This window comes from Delphinus delphis, chromosome 15 (genome assembly GCF_949987515.2).
Source record: "Delphinus delphis chromosome 15, mDelDel1.2, whole genome shotgun sequence".
NCBI lineage: Eukaryota > Metazoa > Chordata > Mammalia > Artiodactyla > Delphinidae > Delphinus > Delphinus delphis.
The window spans coordinates 24,409,242-24,426,549 of record NC_082697.1 but is presented as its reverse complement, the minus strand read 5'-3'; the positions used below and the strand labels follow the sequence as shown (position 1 = coordinate 24,426,549).

The 17,308-nt window shown below is 46.8% G+C and overlaps 1 protein-coding gene across 1 annotated transcript in view; it reads left to right on the top strand.

The window, feature by feature from the left end:
* Nucleotides 1-8,246, top strand: part of ASIP (agouti signaling protein) — a 206,795-nt gene extending 198,549 nt beyond the window's left edge. Inside the window, exons 10-12 of the mRNA XM_060031035.1 lie at nucleotides 5,325-5,494; nucleotides 6,739-6,800; nucleotides 8,057-8,246. Coding sequence (XP_059887018.1) covers nucleotides 5,335-5,494; nucleotides 6,739-6,800; nucleotides 8,057-8,233 — 399 coding nt within the window. The 5' untranslated portion in view covers nucleotides 5,325-5,334 and the 3' untranslated portion in view covers nucleotides 8,234-8,246. The remainder of the gene's footprint in view (nucleotides 1-5,324; nucleotides 5,495-6,738; nucleotides 6,801-8,056) is intronic.
* The last annotated feature ends 9,062 nt before the right edge of the window (nucleotides 8,247-17,308 follow it).

Sequence of the window (17,308 nt, the reverse complement as noted above, 5' to 3'; positions counted from 1 at the left end):
ATAATTAAGCCCTGTAATTCACTATATCCTTAATTAGTCTAGAGATGTTACCTAGTGACATCTCCTCACTGCCCATTGTGCAGTGGCTACTATTTATATTAAGCCTGCTGGTTGCTGTGATGGTGATAATTCCTGCATTATCAGGTGTTCAGAGGAAGTGATGAATGTGATCTTTGGGTCTCAGTTCATTCCCCCCAAACTCCAGCCACTCCTTTTCTAACTCACATTTCCCAATTACTCTTTCACTTCTTTGCAGGAATTCCCAGCATGTTTTTTGGTTAGTTTTATGTCAGTCGTGATAAGGAAAACCCAAAAAAAATAGAATAACTGCATATAATGCCTCTCAATCGATGACATGACTTTGGTGACTTGCCTTAATCGGAGCTTTTCCTTAATCAGAGCTTCTCCCCAACCCATTCCACCATATCTCCATTCTTTCCTTGCTTTTTTTTTTTTCTCATTTCAAGTTGAATTTATTTCTGATTTGTCCTTCTAATTAATATCCACTGATACCAGAGCTCTGCCGCTTGAAAAAAAAAATGGTCTCTTGGGACTTCCCTGGTGGTCCAGTGGTAAAGAATCCGCCTTCCAATGCAGGGGACACGAGTTCGATCCCTGGTCAGGGAAATAAGATCCCACATGCCACAGGGTGACTAAGCCCATGAGCCTCAAGGAGAGAGCCTGAGTGTCCCAAACTACGAAGTCCACGCACTCTTGAACCCCCGCACCACAACGAGAGAGAAAACCTGCACTCCACAACTAGAGAGAAGCCCGCATCCCTCAACGAAAATCCCGCGTGCCACAACCAAGACCCGACGCAGCCAAAAAATAAATCAATTAATTAAAAACAAGAAAAATTTTTTTTAAAAAAATTGCTTTTGGAAGAGATTGGGGATACAAAATAAAATCTTATACAAGATTGATCTTATACAAAAATACACATTTAATTTTATGCAACTAATCAAAATATTATCTTGCGATTTCCAATGATTATATTTCTTATTTGTATTCCAGGGGTTATTGCACTGCATCTTTATGAATTCTAGGCAGCATGGTGTAATAGAAAGTTTCAAAACATTATGATAACTACTCAGAATGGATATTTTCCCTCTGTCTCTAATAATCAAAACTTACCAATCCTAACTCTTGTCTCATTAGGACCCAGCCCTGTCCTAAAACGAATCTGAAATCTGATAAATTAATGACAAGTATTATTGGTTGGTAATGGCACAAGTTAACTTTCCCAAGTCACATTGGTCTTTTAATAAGGATCATCAATACCTTTACCCAAAGAAGCAGTTAATTACTTCAATCAGTTAGTAGATATTGAGAGAGTAGACGTGACGTGCTTGCTTGCCTAACAGCCCCTCGCAATTCTCACAATCTAGACAGGGTCAGCAGACTTTTTCTGTGAAAGGCCAGAGAGTAAATATTTTATGCTTTGTGGACCACATAGGGTCTCTGTTGGGTTTTTTTAATAGAACACTTTACAAACGTGAAAACCATTTTTAGCTTGAAGACTGTACAAATGCTACACGAAATATGGAAAGGGCAAACGAATACTGCAGTCATTAACAGCTACAGATTCCGCCTCAGTGGTTAGTAAATAAATGCTTGTATAACAAGCTAAGTACTGTGCTTAGGTCAGAAGTTGTCAGGCTTAAGAAGTGGTAAAGGACGAGCTTTGTATGGGGACCAGGTAGTAGCCAAGCTTGGCTAGGATATATACTTCCTATAGGAAAAGATGAAGCTGGAAAGGAATGTGGAAGGCAGGTTGAGAGGGCTCTGGTGCCTTTTTGAGGCTATGGATTATGTATTTCATTTGGTAGTCAGGGTAACCCCTGCAGAGGAATAGAATGCTTGGAACCAGCAGCAGCCTCTTAATTGGTTTTCCTTCCTTTCAGTCTTGTCCCCTCCATCTCCTCACCCCAGTCAGAGGGATCTTTCTACAATGCAAATCTGAACAAGTCCCTCCCCCTATTCAAAACTTTTCATTCATTTTCCATCGACCTTAAGATATTGTTCAGGGCTTCCCTGGTGGCGCAGTCGTTGAGAGTCCGCCTGCCGATGCAGGGCACACGGGTTCGTGTCCCGGTCCGGGAAGATCCCACATGCCGCGGAGCGGCTGGGCCCGTGAGCCATGGCCGCTGAGCCTGCGCGTCTGGAGTCTGTGCTCCGCAGCGGGAGAGGCCACAACAGTGAGAGGCCCACGTACCGCTAAAAAAAAAAAAAAAAAAAAGATATTGTTCAAACTCCTTACCATGGTTTACAAGTCCCATCATGATCTGGCCCCTGCTTCCATCTCCTGTTATGTTTATTTGCCAACCTTACTGATCTTTTCTAGTTCCTCAAATGCACCATCCTCTCTTGCCTTTGGATCTTCATGTATATGGTTCTCAGTGTCTGCAACACTGCCATCACCACCTCCACTCTCCTCTTCAACATGGATAAGTCCAAATCAGCCCTCTGTTTTCAGCTTCAATACAACATGCTTCAAGAGACCTTCCCTAGTCCATGCACTAGTTGAGGTCTCCCATAGCACAAGCTTTATTAGAATAACTTATTTAACTTGTCAGTCATCCCTGATAGAATGTAAGCTCTGTAAGGACAGGCATCATTGTGTATCTTTTTTTTTTTTTTTTTTTTGCGGTACGCGGGCCTCTCACTGTTGTGGCCTCTCCCGTTGCAGACCACAGGCTCCGGACGTGCAGGCTCAGCGGCCATGGCTCACGGGCCCAGCCGCTCCGCGGCATGTGGGATCCTCCCGGACAGGGGCACGAACTCGTGTCCCCTGCATCGGCAGGCAGACTCTCAACCACTGCGCCACCAGGGAAGCCTCTTGATCACTATTTTTACCCAAGAATCTAGCATAGCACTGGTTCATAGTTGGTACTTAACAAATATTTTTTAACTAGATGAATGAATGTAGGTATGAATGAATGAATGAATGAAAGGAAATGGGGCTTTATTTAAAAGGAAGCTTAGTCTGGTTATATGTTCTAGAGTTGAGGAGGCCAGTGAGGAGGCTCTTATGGAAGACCAAGTGGGAGGAACTAGGCTGCACGGACAGGAGGAATGGAAAGGGAGGGAGGGTTGTGAGAATTGGGGGGAGTGAAAATCACTAGAACTTAATGACTGATTGACTGGGTGTGGGCAACAAGAGAGAAGGAGAAATTGCTCTCCAAGCTGAGAGCCCAGCAGCATCATTAGAGAGAGAGAGAGGGAGTCCTGCTAGGAAGAAGGGTCCAAGTTACTGCTTGGGGCTGGTCACTGTGCCAGGTTCATGGTCACAAAAACGAGTAAAACATGACCTTTTTTTTATCAAGTGGGAGAGACAAACACAAACAATGTGATAAAGTATTTGACAGAGAACAGTACAAAGTTCTGAGAAGCAGAGGATGGAGCAAATTACTATGCCTCAGTCCCCAGACTTTCCTGATAAATGTTTGTTTGGGTTAACTATTGCTGATAGGGACTAGAAACCTCTGAGATGGAACTGCATGGAGCTGGGAAACGTAGGGCCTCAAAAAATGTTTTGGGCTCTAGGGCCTGAGGAGAAGTATTGTCCCACCACACAAAAAAGATGTGAACTGCTTGAAAAACCTCTGTATTGCCTCTTTCTGTTTTATACATTGGGATTCTTCAAGTCATTGTTTATTTGAAGAAAGAGCTCCCCTGCTAAATGAATGCAAACCATTCACCTAGCCCACTCCCCTCATTTTACCAAAAAGAAAATTAGAGTCCATTAAAAAGAAAAAAAAGAATGGATTTGTCCAAAGTCACGCCTTTACTAATGCTTAAGCCAAGACAAGAACTCAGAGGTCCTGACTCCGAGCCCAGTGCTCATTCTGTTGACTCACTACCAGGCTTTGAGAAAGAAAATTGGTGGCCAGTTCATGATAGGCAAATAAATGCCCATTGATGAAAGGAGCTGAAGGAATCAGAAGAAATGGAGTGAGGGCTGAGAGAGGTAGAGGACGAACTTCAAAAGGAAGGGACTGTCCCCTCTACCTTTAAGAAGTTTAGAATGAGGTTGGGGGCTGGCTATTTGGGTCCTCCTTCTCCTGGAATGTAACAGAAATGGAGAAAATTTTACTCTAAGCAATCTGAGGGCTGGGAGGAATAGGCTAGAAATTGCCAGGCTGAGCCCAGGAATGGGCAGGACCAGCACGAGCAGATTGTTTTATTCTCTTCTCACCCACTATGCCTTATGGCAGGGCCAGAGAACCTTGGCAAAGCAGTCTCAGCTTTTTCCCAGAACGCACAGGGTGGGTGAGGAGTAGGGATTCCACACTCAGAGAAGATGAAGATGCTGTTGAAGCTGTGAGCCCTCACTAAGCCAAACCTAGACATTCATGGGAAGAAATCCGCTCTGGGATCTGTCTGGTTCATCAAAATCCAGCTAGCAATAAATCGATAAATATAGTTAGCCTATTTGAACAGGTCCATCCTATCCTCCTGACGCAAACCATATCTGCATTTATTTCCTCTGGATGTCGGAATATAGCATACGCAATGACTTACACACTTGTCCAAAAAAGCCATTTATCCCTACACCGTCTCGTTTAGTCTTAACTCATGAGCCTTGTTCTCTGCACTTCAGTAAGACCTCTGCCACTGTGAGGCATTACTGGGGACCTTTCAACAACTCTGCCCAAGCCTAGGGTCTCCTGGGGCTACTGACTTAAAAAACCCCAGCACCCCACCCTCTGGAAGGCAGAGACCAATTGCAATGCATTCCTTTTCTCCTTACATCGATCTCCCTCCCTTTTTAAAAAAATAATTTATTTATTTATTTATTTATTTATTTATTTATGGCTGTGTTGGGTCTTCATTGCTGCGCGCGGGCTTTCTCTAGTTGGGGCAAGTGGGAGCTACTCTTCATTGCTGTGCACGGCCTTCTCGTTGTGGTGGCTTCTCTTGTTGCGGAGCACAGGCTCTAGGCGTGCGGGCTTCAGTAGTTGTGGCTCACGGGCTCAGTAGTTGTGGCTCACGGGCTTAGTTGCTCCATAGCATGTGGGATGTTCCCGGACCAGGGATCGAACCCATGTCCCCTGCATTGGCAGGCAGGTTCTTAACCACTGCACCCCCAGAGAAGTCCCTCCCTCCCTTTCTTGTCTTTCTTTCTTCCTCTCCCATCTCTCCTTTTCTCTCTTCTTCCTTCATCAGTTCCCCTTCCCTGTCCTAAGCCTTGCTGGTCCTCCAGCTCCCCTGGGACACTGGGGTGTGGAATGGGGTCAGAGCACCAGCCCAAAGAAAGCAGGAGGGCACATCCATTTGCCAGGACCCCTGGCCCACCTGACTGCCTTCTCTGTCCCACTCAGGCCTCCCGGAATGGATGTCACACGCCTCCTCCTGGCTACCCTGCTGGTCTGCCTGTGCTTCCTCACTGCCTACAGCCACCTGGCACCTGAGGAAAAGCCCAGAGATGAAAGGAGCCTAAGGAGCAACTCTTCCATGAACCTGTTGGATTTCCCTTCTGTCTCTATTGTGGGTAGGTAGCCTAGCCTGGGGCCCAGCCTCCAGGCTCTGGCCCAACAGAACTGCAGGATGTCAAACACACTCCCCAAGCTGATGCCAGGATCTACTGCCATAGGTCAGAGCTCCTTCGTGCTCATTCCTCAAAACAATCCTGGAGGAATAAAGTGCCCCTTAACTCATTTGGTTTAGGAAAGCCCTGCCTGCCACCAATCGCATACGCAGCTTAGCATGTTAGAGGCTCTGAGAAACCTTAAAGTCATGACAATTGGTGAATTTGGTTTAACTTACCATTTCTGAAACTTAATGAGTCACGGAACTCCTATCAATGGTAAAAATTTTAGAAAATGCTGCAGAATATAACCAAGTCTGGGATGAACTAGTCCTTTCATGCCAGGGTTGAGAATTGAAAATGACTGCTTGGGAGAAAATATCAGGGGCATTAGAGCCTGGCATGGAGATCTTCTGGCTCGACTTCATCTGACAATAATAATAATAACATATATACTTATTTTGTGCTAGGCACTGTGAAGTGAGTATTATTTTTATTCCTATTTTATTTCACAGCTAGGTAAATTAAGTCTTAGAAAAGTTAAGTAACTAACACACAGTTCTTAATCGGCAGAGCCAGAATTCAAACCCAGGTGTTTAACTCCAGAACCTAAGCTCAAAACTAATATTCCTTGCTGACTTGTCTCTCACTTCAAAAAGAGGATATTCTAGATATATCAGGGAAGGGACTGGGGCACATTAACATTGATTGATCACCTTCAGTGTGTCAGACTTTCTGCTTTATAAACATACCTCATTTATCCTCAAGACAACTCTTCAAGGTAGGTATTACAGTATCCTACTTGCAGATGAGAAAACCAAGTCTTAAGGAGATTAAGTAGGTTGCTCAAGACCACAAAGCTGTTATATCGCAGAGTCAGGATTCAAATCAGGTATGACTGGCTCCAAAGCTCTGAGAAATGGAAAATAGGGATACAGGAAAAACAAGTCCATCCATGTACAAGACACTGAGTCCATTTTCCAGGGCCACCTTTGCTTTCCCTCAGAGGACTCTGCTCCCAGTCTCTGGCTCCAGGTCTGCAGCCAGGCTAACAAGAACCTGCTGGCCTAAGTCCCAAGATGTGATCTATCCAGCCAACCCTTCATCTTCTCCCCTACCCTGGGGCTTCCTGGAGCCCCCTCTGCTCCTCCCACTTCATTGCAGCTCAGGGCCCTCAGAGACTGGTTTTGCTCCTTCTCTCTTTGAAGCACAGAACAAGAAATCCAAAAAGATCAGCAGAAAAGAAGCGGAAAAAAAAAGATCTTCCAAGGTAGGCCTGGGAGCTCACATTGTTGGGGTGGGACTGGACTTAAAGGGAGAGGATCCCCAAGCTCTGGCTAGGAACTAAGTAAAAGATATCCCAGGCCTACATGCCCACAAGAAACTGAAAGCTACCCGAACTTCCTGGCCTCAAGCCCTGAACCAGACCCCCAGGAGCTGAGGCCCAGAAAGCTAAGGTTCACTGAGCAAAATAGCTTACCTGCTAAAAAGCATCTTCCTATATACTAGCTCACACCCTGCCTGAAATTTCACCATCACTCATTCTTTTGGATGAATGCAATGTTTCCCAAACCTCAGTCATTTCAGAACCATTTCCACAACTTTTACCATATCTGAGTTTCACCTATTTAATATATTTGTTTAAAATTAAAACTTTAATTTTAAAACTTTTCTATCATGGTTATATAGTTATTTAAAAACCTATATAACCAATATAGAAAACCAGTATCACTTGACATAAATAGAAAGTAACCCTAAAAATAAGTAAAATGAAAATAAAACCTTGTTTTTTGAAAACTCAGTTCCTCAATTGCACTAGACACATTTCAGGTACTCAGCAGCCACATATGGCTGACTGGTGGCTGCCTGTATTGGACAGCACAGCAAAGAATGTCCCCAGAAAAGGGAGTAGCAAACTCAAAGCTCCCGCAGTAGGAACTCATTTCTTGTGTTCGGTGCACAGAAGGCAGTGTGGTAAAGACCGGTGGGAGAGGTGGGAGGGCCAAACCACAGAGGGCCTCAAGGACCAAAGTAACGGGGAGGAGGGTGTGCTTTAAGCCCGAGTGTGATGCCATCATAGGTCTTCTGAGAGGTCCCTTTTGTGCACTGGAGGTCGGACTGTAAGGGGGCAAAAGCCGCAGACAGGGGCCTAGCCCAGGGTAGCAGCGGTAGTGAAGCAGTGGGTAGACTCCAGATCTATTGTGAAGGCAGAACTGACAGGGATTGTGGCTACACTGGAAGGGGAAGACAACAGAGACGGTAGTTAAAAACGGTGGAGCTGAGTGGGATGCCCTAGGGAGAGAAGAGGCCAGGCCGGAGCCAGTTAAGTTTTGATGAAGTGGGGCATTGTTGGGGGAGCAGGCGGGGACCCGCTGGGATGCCCTGTGGGCATCAGTCGAGCGGGCGGTGGGCAGAAGGTGGGGATGTCTGGTCGGGGGCCTCCATAGTCCAAGGAGTCTCCAGGCAGAGGTGAGGACGAATGGGGCGGACGTGGACTGCTCGGGCAGACCCGGCGTTTCCCCGCAGAAAAAGGCTTCGATGAAGAAGGTGGCACAGCCCCGGCCCCCGCCGCCCGGCCCCTGCGTGGCCAGCCGCGACAGCTGCAAGCCGCCGGCGCCCGCCTGCTGCGACCCGTGCGCCTTCTGCCAGTGCCGCTTCTTCCGCAGCGCCTGTTCCTGCCGCGTGCTCAACCCCACCTGCTGAGCGCGCCTCTGGGTGGTGGGCGGGGTGGGGCGGGGCTTCCACGGGCGGGGCTCCCCGGACGGGCCCTTCTGGGGCGGGCAATCTCTAGTAGGTGTGACTACCTAAAACAGGGAGTGGGCGTAGCTACTGACGTTGGGCGGAGCTTTTAGGAGGCGGGGCTTCAAGGAGACTTGGCTTGGGCTGGGCTAAAATCCAAATATATATAGGCTATTGAAAGGTGTGTGGCTGTTTCTTTAAAGAACCCGAAAGATCCTTTTCCCTTCGCCGAGTCCCCTTCACCGCAGAAGTTCCGCGGGCTGCGCACTTGCTCTCTCCTGGTCCTGGGGAAACGTGGTTACCTGGCCCTGAGGCTGCCCTCCTGGTAAGCCCATCTCTGGGTGTGGCCGCCAGAGACAATGCTGCCCCCTTCCTTTAAGCCTGGGAACACCCGAAGCTGCCTCCAAAACCAGGGAGGCAGAAAGGAACCATTAAGGAACTACCTTTCAGTGTTTCACCCTTTCCCCCTTCTAAGAAGCTCCCCTCAGCGCCCCCAAAACAAGAAAGGCTACAACTCCATACACAGTCTCACTGGGCTGTCTGTCCTAAGGGGTCTGCGGATACAAATTGGGGTGGCTGATTGTGACTGGGCATTGCTCTGGCCTGAGGACCCTAGAGCCTTACTTAGGAGGCTCCCCCAAAATGGCTAGCCTAAGAGACAAATAAAGAAGGGCGGTAGTCTACTGGAGGGGTCTGAGGACCTCAAAGAATCAAAGGAAAAGCCATACAACAAGCCTCGGAAAGGATAGGATTCTGAGGGATGTGAAAGGAGCCAGGTCAAAGTAAACAATGGGCAATGTTTTCAGGGCAAGACTATGGGATAAGTCACCTCCAACAGCTTCAGTTCTTGCATGGGACCATTCATAATTCAAATGCCCTAGAAAGAGAATCTGATTGAGTTTTCCCACTCCCAGGCTAAATGAACACTGATCATTGGTCCCTAGCCATTTTTAATTCTGAAAACCTAGAGTTTGGGCTCTCCCAAGTAGGAAACAGGTGTTCAGGAATCCTTCCTCACTCCCTGTCCCAGCTCTGTCAGCCAGGAAGGAGGCAGTGGGCCTGGGTGTGGTGAGTAGGCAGCAACTTTTGTCCTGGATTATCAGGGGCCTGTCTCCTAGTGTCCCAAACTGTTGCCTGAGATTCTAAGAGATTCTGAGTCTGTGGGAAACTGAAATGCAGCATTTTATCTCTGGAAGGACCCTGGGAGGTGCTGTTTTGGGGAGAGAGGTGGTAAAGGTAGGAACAGGGTCTGTGTGGGCACAGTCACATGAAAACTCCCAGCACCTTGAGAGGAAAGGGTTCTAAATGACATCACCTACTTGCCCTGCTTGGCTGAGGGTATCCCTGCCAGTAGAAAAGCTGAGGTTTCACCTGTCAGCGTCTCCCAGAGCTGGAGCTCTTCCCCAAGGAATCACTATAAGAAAGAAGAAACTGCAAACGATGGTGATGTAAGAAGATAATTTTTTTTAATAATAATAACAAGGCCTGCCTGTACATGAGAAAGAGTCTAGAAAGAGGCTATGTGACAGAATAATGCGGAGCAGTTGCCTCAGCCCTGGTAACCACCATGTATCTCGGTCCTTGGAGGTGAGGACAGTGGGGCTCCGGGGTCAGCACAGATGGGGCCACCTCCCCTGACGCACTTGTCAACTTACAATCTTCCCTCTTTCAAATGTTTTAAAACTCCCTCCTTTCCAAGGACCTTTCTCAACTGGAGACCCTTGTTGTGCCTGCAGTGACATAAGCAGTATGGAATGGAGGAGGCAAACATCAGACCCTGGACCGGACAGAGCTCAAGCCACCTAGATGGAGCACACACACAAAAAGATGGGTGCTCCAGGCTAGGCTGGGGACACGATTCTGCACATTGGGAAAGTCTGTGTTTCTCTGGGCTTCTATTTACTTGTCTGTAAAATGGGATATAATCACTCTTGCTGTTCTTGTTATAAATCTGAAATAGTGTTGCTTCTTATACCTTAACACAACAATCAACATACACACACAGACACAGAAAAGCTACCAGTTGCTTGTTTTTGTTTTCTGTCAATTTGGCTGCATGTCCACAGGGCAATAACCTTTTGTTCCTTGTACCACAGTTGCTGCTGAGTAAATGTCATCAGTAATTAGAATATTGGGAATATACTGCAGCCGCTGCTCCTGTGTTTTCCAGACATTGCTCACCTACCAGGCACCATTTGGCCCCCTATGAGTGAGGCCAGAGATGCAAAGCCAAAGACCCAGTCCGTTAGTGACAAAACTACTAGGCTGCTGAGTCCAAACAACCGCATGGAAGCCCAACCCATTCACTCATTCAGCAAATGTGTATTGAGCACGTACTAGGTGCCAGGCATTGTGCCAGGTGCTGTGAATACTGTGGTGAACAAGTCCAATCCTCTCTTTACAGAGCTCATGGTCCAGTGGACCATGACCACCAGCCCTTGTTAAAGGTAAGAACCATTGTTAGCATGTTTGGTCTGTTCCCTCAGACTCTCAGTTCTTACTTCTGTTGACTCAGATCCCTGGTTAGGTATTTATCTGCCCAAGTTCCCTTTCAGCTTGAGAGCCTAAGATTCATCCACCTTTTCAGAATTCCTCCTCAAGCCTTAGGGTCCTGAGAGAATGGTTCTGGGTCTCTGCAAAATCCTGCCTGAGTGACCAGAATTGAAATACATCTGTGACTCAGAGTTGCGAAGATCTGGGACACACACACCCTATTTCCCACACCATTATTCATATTTCTCTCCCCCCTGCCCCACACACACACGAAGTGCAAAGGTGAATTCTGTCCTAGATATATTTGTTCTACTTTTGTGGATATTGATTTAGGATCATTTCTTCCTGTAGAGCATGGCCTTACACTTGTGCCAAAGTTCTCACAGTGTGGCCATGAAGAAGTCACTGACCTCTTGATGCTACTACCATTTCCCCATTTGCAAAATTCGGAGAAAATCAGTCAGAATGTTTTGGTTGCAAACAACAGAAACGATTCTGGCTAGCCTAAGAAACAAATAAAGGGTGGCGGTAGTCTACTGGAGAGGTCTGGAGACCTCAAAGAATCGAAGGAAAAGCCATACAACAGGCCTCAGAAAGAATAGGTCCCTGAGGGATGTGAAAGGAGCCAGGCCAAAGAAACCAATGGACAGCGTTTTCAGGGCAAAGCTATGGGATAAGTCACCTCCAACCACTTCAGATCTTGCATGGGACAATTCATAATTCAAATTCCCAAGAGAGGGAATCTGATTGACCTGAAGTGGTACCCAGGAAAGGGTGGCCCATCTTGATAGTCCCACAAAGTCTGTTCATAATGTGGGAGGGGTAATTCTCCAATTTAAAAAAAACAAAGATACAGTTACTGGAGGGCAAAATCCACGACTGGCCACTATGAGAGAGCTGGTCTCTGGATTTATTCTGAGGACACTTTTGGCACCAGAAATTCTGCAACATAATCTGAAGCAATGGTTTTCATTTTTTTTTTTTAGGAGAGGTACCCTTTCCTCAGTTGAATTCTTAAGGGGGAGCCCCATTATATAATACACATTAAAACAGTTTTAAGTTACTATAAGGTTGTAATGATGCACACAAAAATTTGAAATCAGCGATTAGAGATTAACGGTTGCCCTCCCATATCAGCCTCAGCAACCAGTTTGTTTCCATCTTTTGTTCTGGTTGCACAGTACCGAAAAAGGTCTAATTTACACAGAGAAGTTGTTGCAAAAAGCTTTTAACAACTCACCCTGTGACCTCAGAACAGTCTCCTGTTAAACAGAAACAGCAAGAGGTTTATTTCAAAATCTAGTCCAGGTGGTCTCCAACATGTTAAAATTTGGTGCCTAGCACATGTAAACATGAATGTTTTTATTACTTTTAAATGGCTTCAAAGTTTTTCAAAGCAGAAGTTGAAGTTATGGTTCTACAGAAGCAATATACTTCAAAAACCACTACCCTGGGCTTCCTTGGTGGCGCAGTGGTTGAGAGTCTGCCTGCTGACTCAGGGGACACGGGTTCGTGCCCCAGTCAGGGAGGATCCCACATGCCGCGGAGCAGCTGGGCCCGTGAGCCATGGCCGCTGAGCCTGCGCGTCCGGAGCCTGTGCTCCGCAACGGGAGAGGCTGCAACAGTGAGAGGCCTGCGTACCGCAAACAAACAAACAAAAAAACACCACTACCCTGAGGGGTAGCAGATCCTCAGGACCTCAAATCCCTTCCTGGCTTGTGGACCACAGGCCAACCTAATTGGCAATCTTTGGATCCTTACTCTAAGTGCCTCCACCTGTTTGAACAATTACAGCTGTAGCATCTTCACCCACTGTCAAGAAATTACTCCCAGTCATACAATAGGAACTTTATAAAGGAATTTAACTCCAAAAAACAATTCCCATGTGTGAAGGGGACAGGATAGGTAAAGAAAAGAATTTAATTTTAACTGAATTAGCCAAACCATCTGTAGTGAACTTCAGATTAGTCTAGAATAAACGTGTTCCTCCCTTTCTTCTTCCATGCATGAAGTATATTTATTGTGAGGCAAAGGGGGTGTGTGTTGTGGGACTGGGGGTAGGGCAGGAATGTCTTCTGTTTTCTCAGTAAAATCATCAAATGTTTATGTTCGCTCCAGAAAAGAGTTTTATACTGATGGCTTGCAGAGAGACAGTAGCTATTGTCAGCTCTCCCAGCTGGCTACGGGAGCTGTAGAATCTGGGAGGTGGCGCCGCCTAATGGTGATGATGACGATGATGATCATGCCTTCTTGTTATCTGCGGAGCCCAGCAAATAGCTTCATTCCTTTGACTCTTGAAGATTTTCACATCTTTCAGAGCTTCTCTTTGGAATTCCTGGACCCAGTGGCTGCATAGACTACCAGAGCAATAATAAAATCATGACTACTAAAGAAAAATTAATATAATGATGATAATGATAAAAACCTTCCTAAATTACCTAATTTTATAAGATCACATTTACAAGCCATTAAATGAGCTGATTCCTCCCCAAATCAAAAACTAGAGCCTTATGACTTTGGGGAAAAGTTTAGTTTTTTGCATTTTTTTTTTTTCTTTTTTTCTCTCATTATTTATCCCAATGTCTACCAACATCTGGAATTCTGCATAATGTATACATGTCAGAGGTTGCAAAAGAAACGGAGAGAAGGGGCCTGGGGGGGAAGGGAGGACAGTGCAGCCCCTGAGGAGCTGGGAAATAAAGAGGGTTATTTGATAAGGGGAAGGGGACATTGAATTCAGTGATCAGCCAAGGGCTACCCCTTTAAAATCCCAAAGCAGCCTTGGTTTCCCAGTCTTAAATGATTTTGAAATTAATTGATCTTTGTCTAACAGAACCTCCCTGCCCCCACTACCCAGGAAGGTCTAACTGTACTGGAGCACCTCAAGTAATCCTCAGTAATTTCACCCAAACCAGAATCAGGGAGCCCCCTGCACTGGCTCTGAGACGAGTGCAGAGCCTCTGGAGGGTCCTGAGATGCTCCGCCTCTCCCCAGGATGCCTCTGAGGTTGTTGCCTGCCTTTTGCCAGGGACCCAGAGCTGCTGCTAACAGCCTGAGGCCTGTGTGATTTGTAACTATCATAAGATCATGCTAATAATGTCTATTGATTGAGCAGCTACTTCATGCCAGGATGATACCCAAGCTCCCAAATTTGCTTCTTGAGGTAAGAATTATTGTAAATAAGGGAACTTGGGGCTCAGAGAGGCTAGGTATTGTGCCTGGACCTCACACCTCAGCGCTGGGATTCACACCCAGCCCACCTCATTCCAAAGCCTATGCCCTTAACCACCAGGCCACTGGAAGCCAGGCAAAGGAGATTCTGTCTGCCTAGAGCCGACACCTTGCAGGAGCCTCAGCCCCAAGGTTTTCTCCCATTTTCTCTCCTGGTGTCATTTCTGTCTTCTCCACCTCAGCAGAACACTTGAAATTGCCAGAGACGGCAACCCTGTTCAAATGGGCTAAAGGAAAAAAAGGGAACTTTGTTGTCACAGCACTAAACAGTCCAGTGGGTAGATCTAGTTAGCCTAAAGCATGGCTAGATGCAGGTCCTCTGGAATGTGTCACTCTGTCTCGCAATTCTATGTTGGTGTCACCCTCAGGCAGGCTTCCCCCTCATGGGGGCAAAGAAGCAGCTCTAGGTTCACATTCCTGCCAAGCCTGGGAGCCCTACTGAAGAGGGCACCTTTTCTCCATTTTCAGGACAGGTGGGTCTCTTTTACAGTTGCCACCTGCTGTGCAACAGGCACTGGGTGGGAGGGGTCGCAAGGGAACTTGTTAGAAATGCAAATTATAGGGCCCCATCTCAGGCCTACTGAATCAGAAGCTCTGGGGGTGAGCCCAGCAATCTGTGTTTTAACAAGCCCTCCAGGTGGTCCCGACACACTCAGGTTTACGAGACACTGGGTTAGTGGGGATCTGTACAAGCCAGCAGTTAGAAGAGCCAGCAAGTTCCCCACAAAGAGACATGCTGAGGCAGGGCATTCTGTTGGACATACTGTGGGTGTACGTTCCCAGCTACTTCTGTTTCTCTCCCTTGTAATAAGGCAAGTATGAGAACTGTGAGTGGGGGCAATCAGACTATCAGGGTACTTAGCAGTGTGAATGTAGGTACCAACTATTTATGGAGTTGTCAGGAAAAGCCCACTGCCCAGCACCTGGGGTCTTTTGGGACCCCTCGGAGGTTGTAACTCCTCCAGCCAGGGAGAGGAAGCCAGCAGACCTGAGGGAATCTGGCTCCAAGCACAGCCCGCACTGGGTGCAGGCAGCCCAGGGTAAGCTCCTGGGATCACTGTTGGACAGTTCTCTGTATTGCACCACACCAGATTTCTAGTAAAAATCCTGAAATCCTGGGGTTGAATCTGGACCAACTATGTGAGCTATGTGCCCATCCTTGAGCCAGTTTGGAGAGTGTATCCATGAGGAACTTACTGAAGCTGATTGACAAGGCCTGATCACATAAGCACCCCTGGCTGCCTCCATCACTTCAAGCAGATTTCCTAGCCTTGTCCTCTGGGGTAGTCCTGAGTGGGTCTCAGGGATAAGAATCTGGATTCCTGAGGTTTCCTGAAACCTCAGCTCCCCAAAGCAGAGCCGACCCCTGCCTGCTGCCTCTTGTAGTTCTCCTGACATAAGCAGGCCCTCAAGCCCTCCAAGCTCCTCATTACTTGTCTCCAACAAGACTTGAAAAGGGATTCCAGCACATCTAGCCTAGCAAGGCCCTCCCACCATAACCTGCCATGTGGAGGTGGGCAGAGGGCCTTGGTATGCAGGAAAGAGCTCTTGCCTAGAGGCAAGCAGGACACCTAGATCTGCAGGGTGACTTTGGACATCACTTAAACTCTCTGGGCCCGCATTTCTCCATATACAGATGCTGGATTTGGCTCTATAGATGCTCTAAGTTCCTTCAAGTTCTAAGATCCTAAGATTTTTCTAAAGTACTGTTTAATTTTCTAAATATCCTAAATTTCCTGCCTTCCAAACAGCTCCTTCCCACCCAGTGGTGCCTGACACAGCCCTGAAAACTTGACGTAAAACTCTTTATAGGGCTTCCCTGGTGGCGCAGTGGTTGGGAGTCCGCCTGCCGATGCAGGGGACACGGGTTCGTGCCCCGGTCCGGGAAGATCCCACATGCCGCGGAGCGGCTGGGCCCGTGAGCCATGGCCGCTGAGCCTGCGCATCCGGAGCCTGAGCTCCGCAACGGGAGAGGCCACAACAGTGAGAGGCCCGCGTACCGCAAAAAAAAAAAAAAAAAAAAAAAAAACTGTTTATATATTTACAATAGCCAGGACATGGAAGCAACCTAAGTGTCCATCGACAGATGAATAGGTAAGGAAGATGTGGCACATATATACAATGGAATATTACTCAGCCATAAAAAGAAATGAAATTGAGTCATTTGTAGTGAGGTGGATGGACCTAGAGTCTGTCATACAGAGTGAAGTAAGTCAGAAAGAGACAAACAAATACCATATGCTAACACATATATATGGAATTTAAAAATAAAAAGGTCATAAAGAAACTTTTCTTCAAGGTTCTTGAAGAAAAGACGGGAATAAAGACGCAGACCTACTAGAGTATGGACTTGAGGACACGGGGAGGGGGAAAGGTAAGCAGGGACAAAGTGAGAGAGTGGCATGCACTTATATACACTACCAAATGTAAAATAGCTACTGGGAAGCAGCCGCATAGCACAGGGAGATAAGCTCGTGCTTTGTGACCACCTAGAGGGGTGGGATAGGGAGGGTGGGAGGAAGGGAGGCGCAAGAGGAAAGAGATATGGGGATATATGTATATGTATAGCTGATTCACTTTGTTATAAAGCAGAAACTAACACACCATTGTAAAGCAATTATACTCCAATAAAGATGTTTAAAAAAGCCCCCAAAACTCTTTATATACATGCTATATCACTGACCCTCAAAACAACCATCTGAGGTAGGTACTTCTGTCCTTGCCCAAAGTCACATGGTGAGTCAACAGCAGACCCAGGTCTCCTCCCTTCAAAGCCCAGTCCACTGTTCCACAAAATCCCCCAGGTCTTAACCTCCCTTCTCACTTTCCTGGAAAAAAAAAAATCCAGTTAGACCAGATACTATAGGACCCTTGGCCAATTCCTTCTTTCCCCATGAGGCCCAGGCATCAGGAGTGGAGTTGGGGGGAACAGTAGACACATCAGTTTTCATTGTGGATACCTGGTCAGTGTCAAACACATGACAGATTAGCAGATCTGAGATCAAAGGTAAGGCTGAGACCAGATGTGAAAGGAGAGGGTGTTTTTTTTTTTTTAAATGAAAGGTTCTGAGAACTGGCAGGACACCTCCAAAGAGGAAATGAAAAGGTCAGGATAACAGAAACCAGAACCCCTAGGGGACTGGATGTGGGGGACTACATTGGATCTCACAGAGGGGACATCTGGAAAGGTATTTCTTGAGTCTGGGAGCAGACAGATTTGAGGGAAGGGAGCGTGGCTGCCATGAAGGATGAGGCGTTTAACCTCTCCGGCTCAGATGAACAGCAGTCTCCCCCTTTTCTACTGAGAAGAGCTGG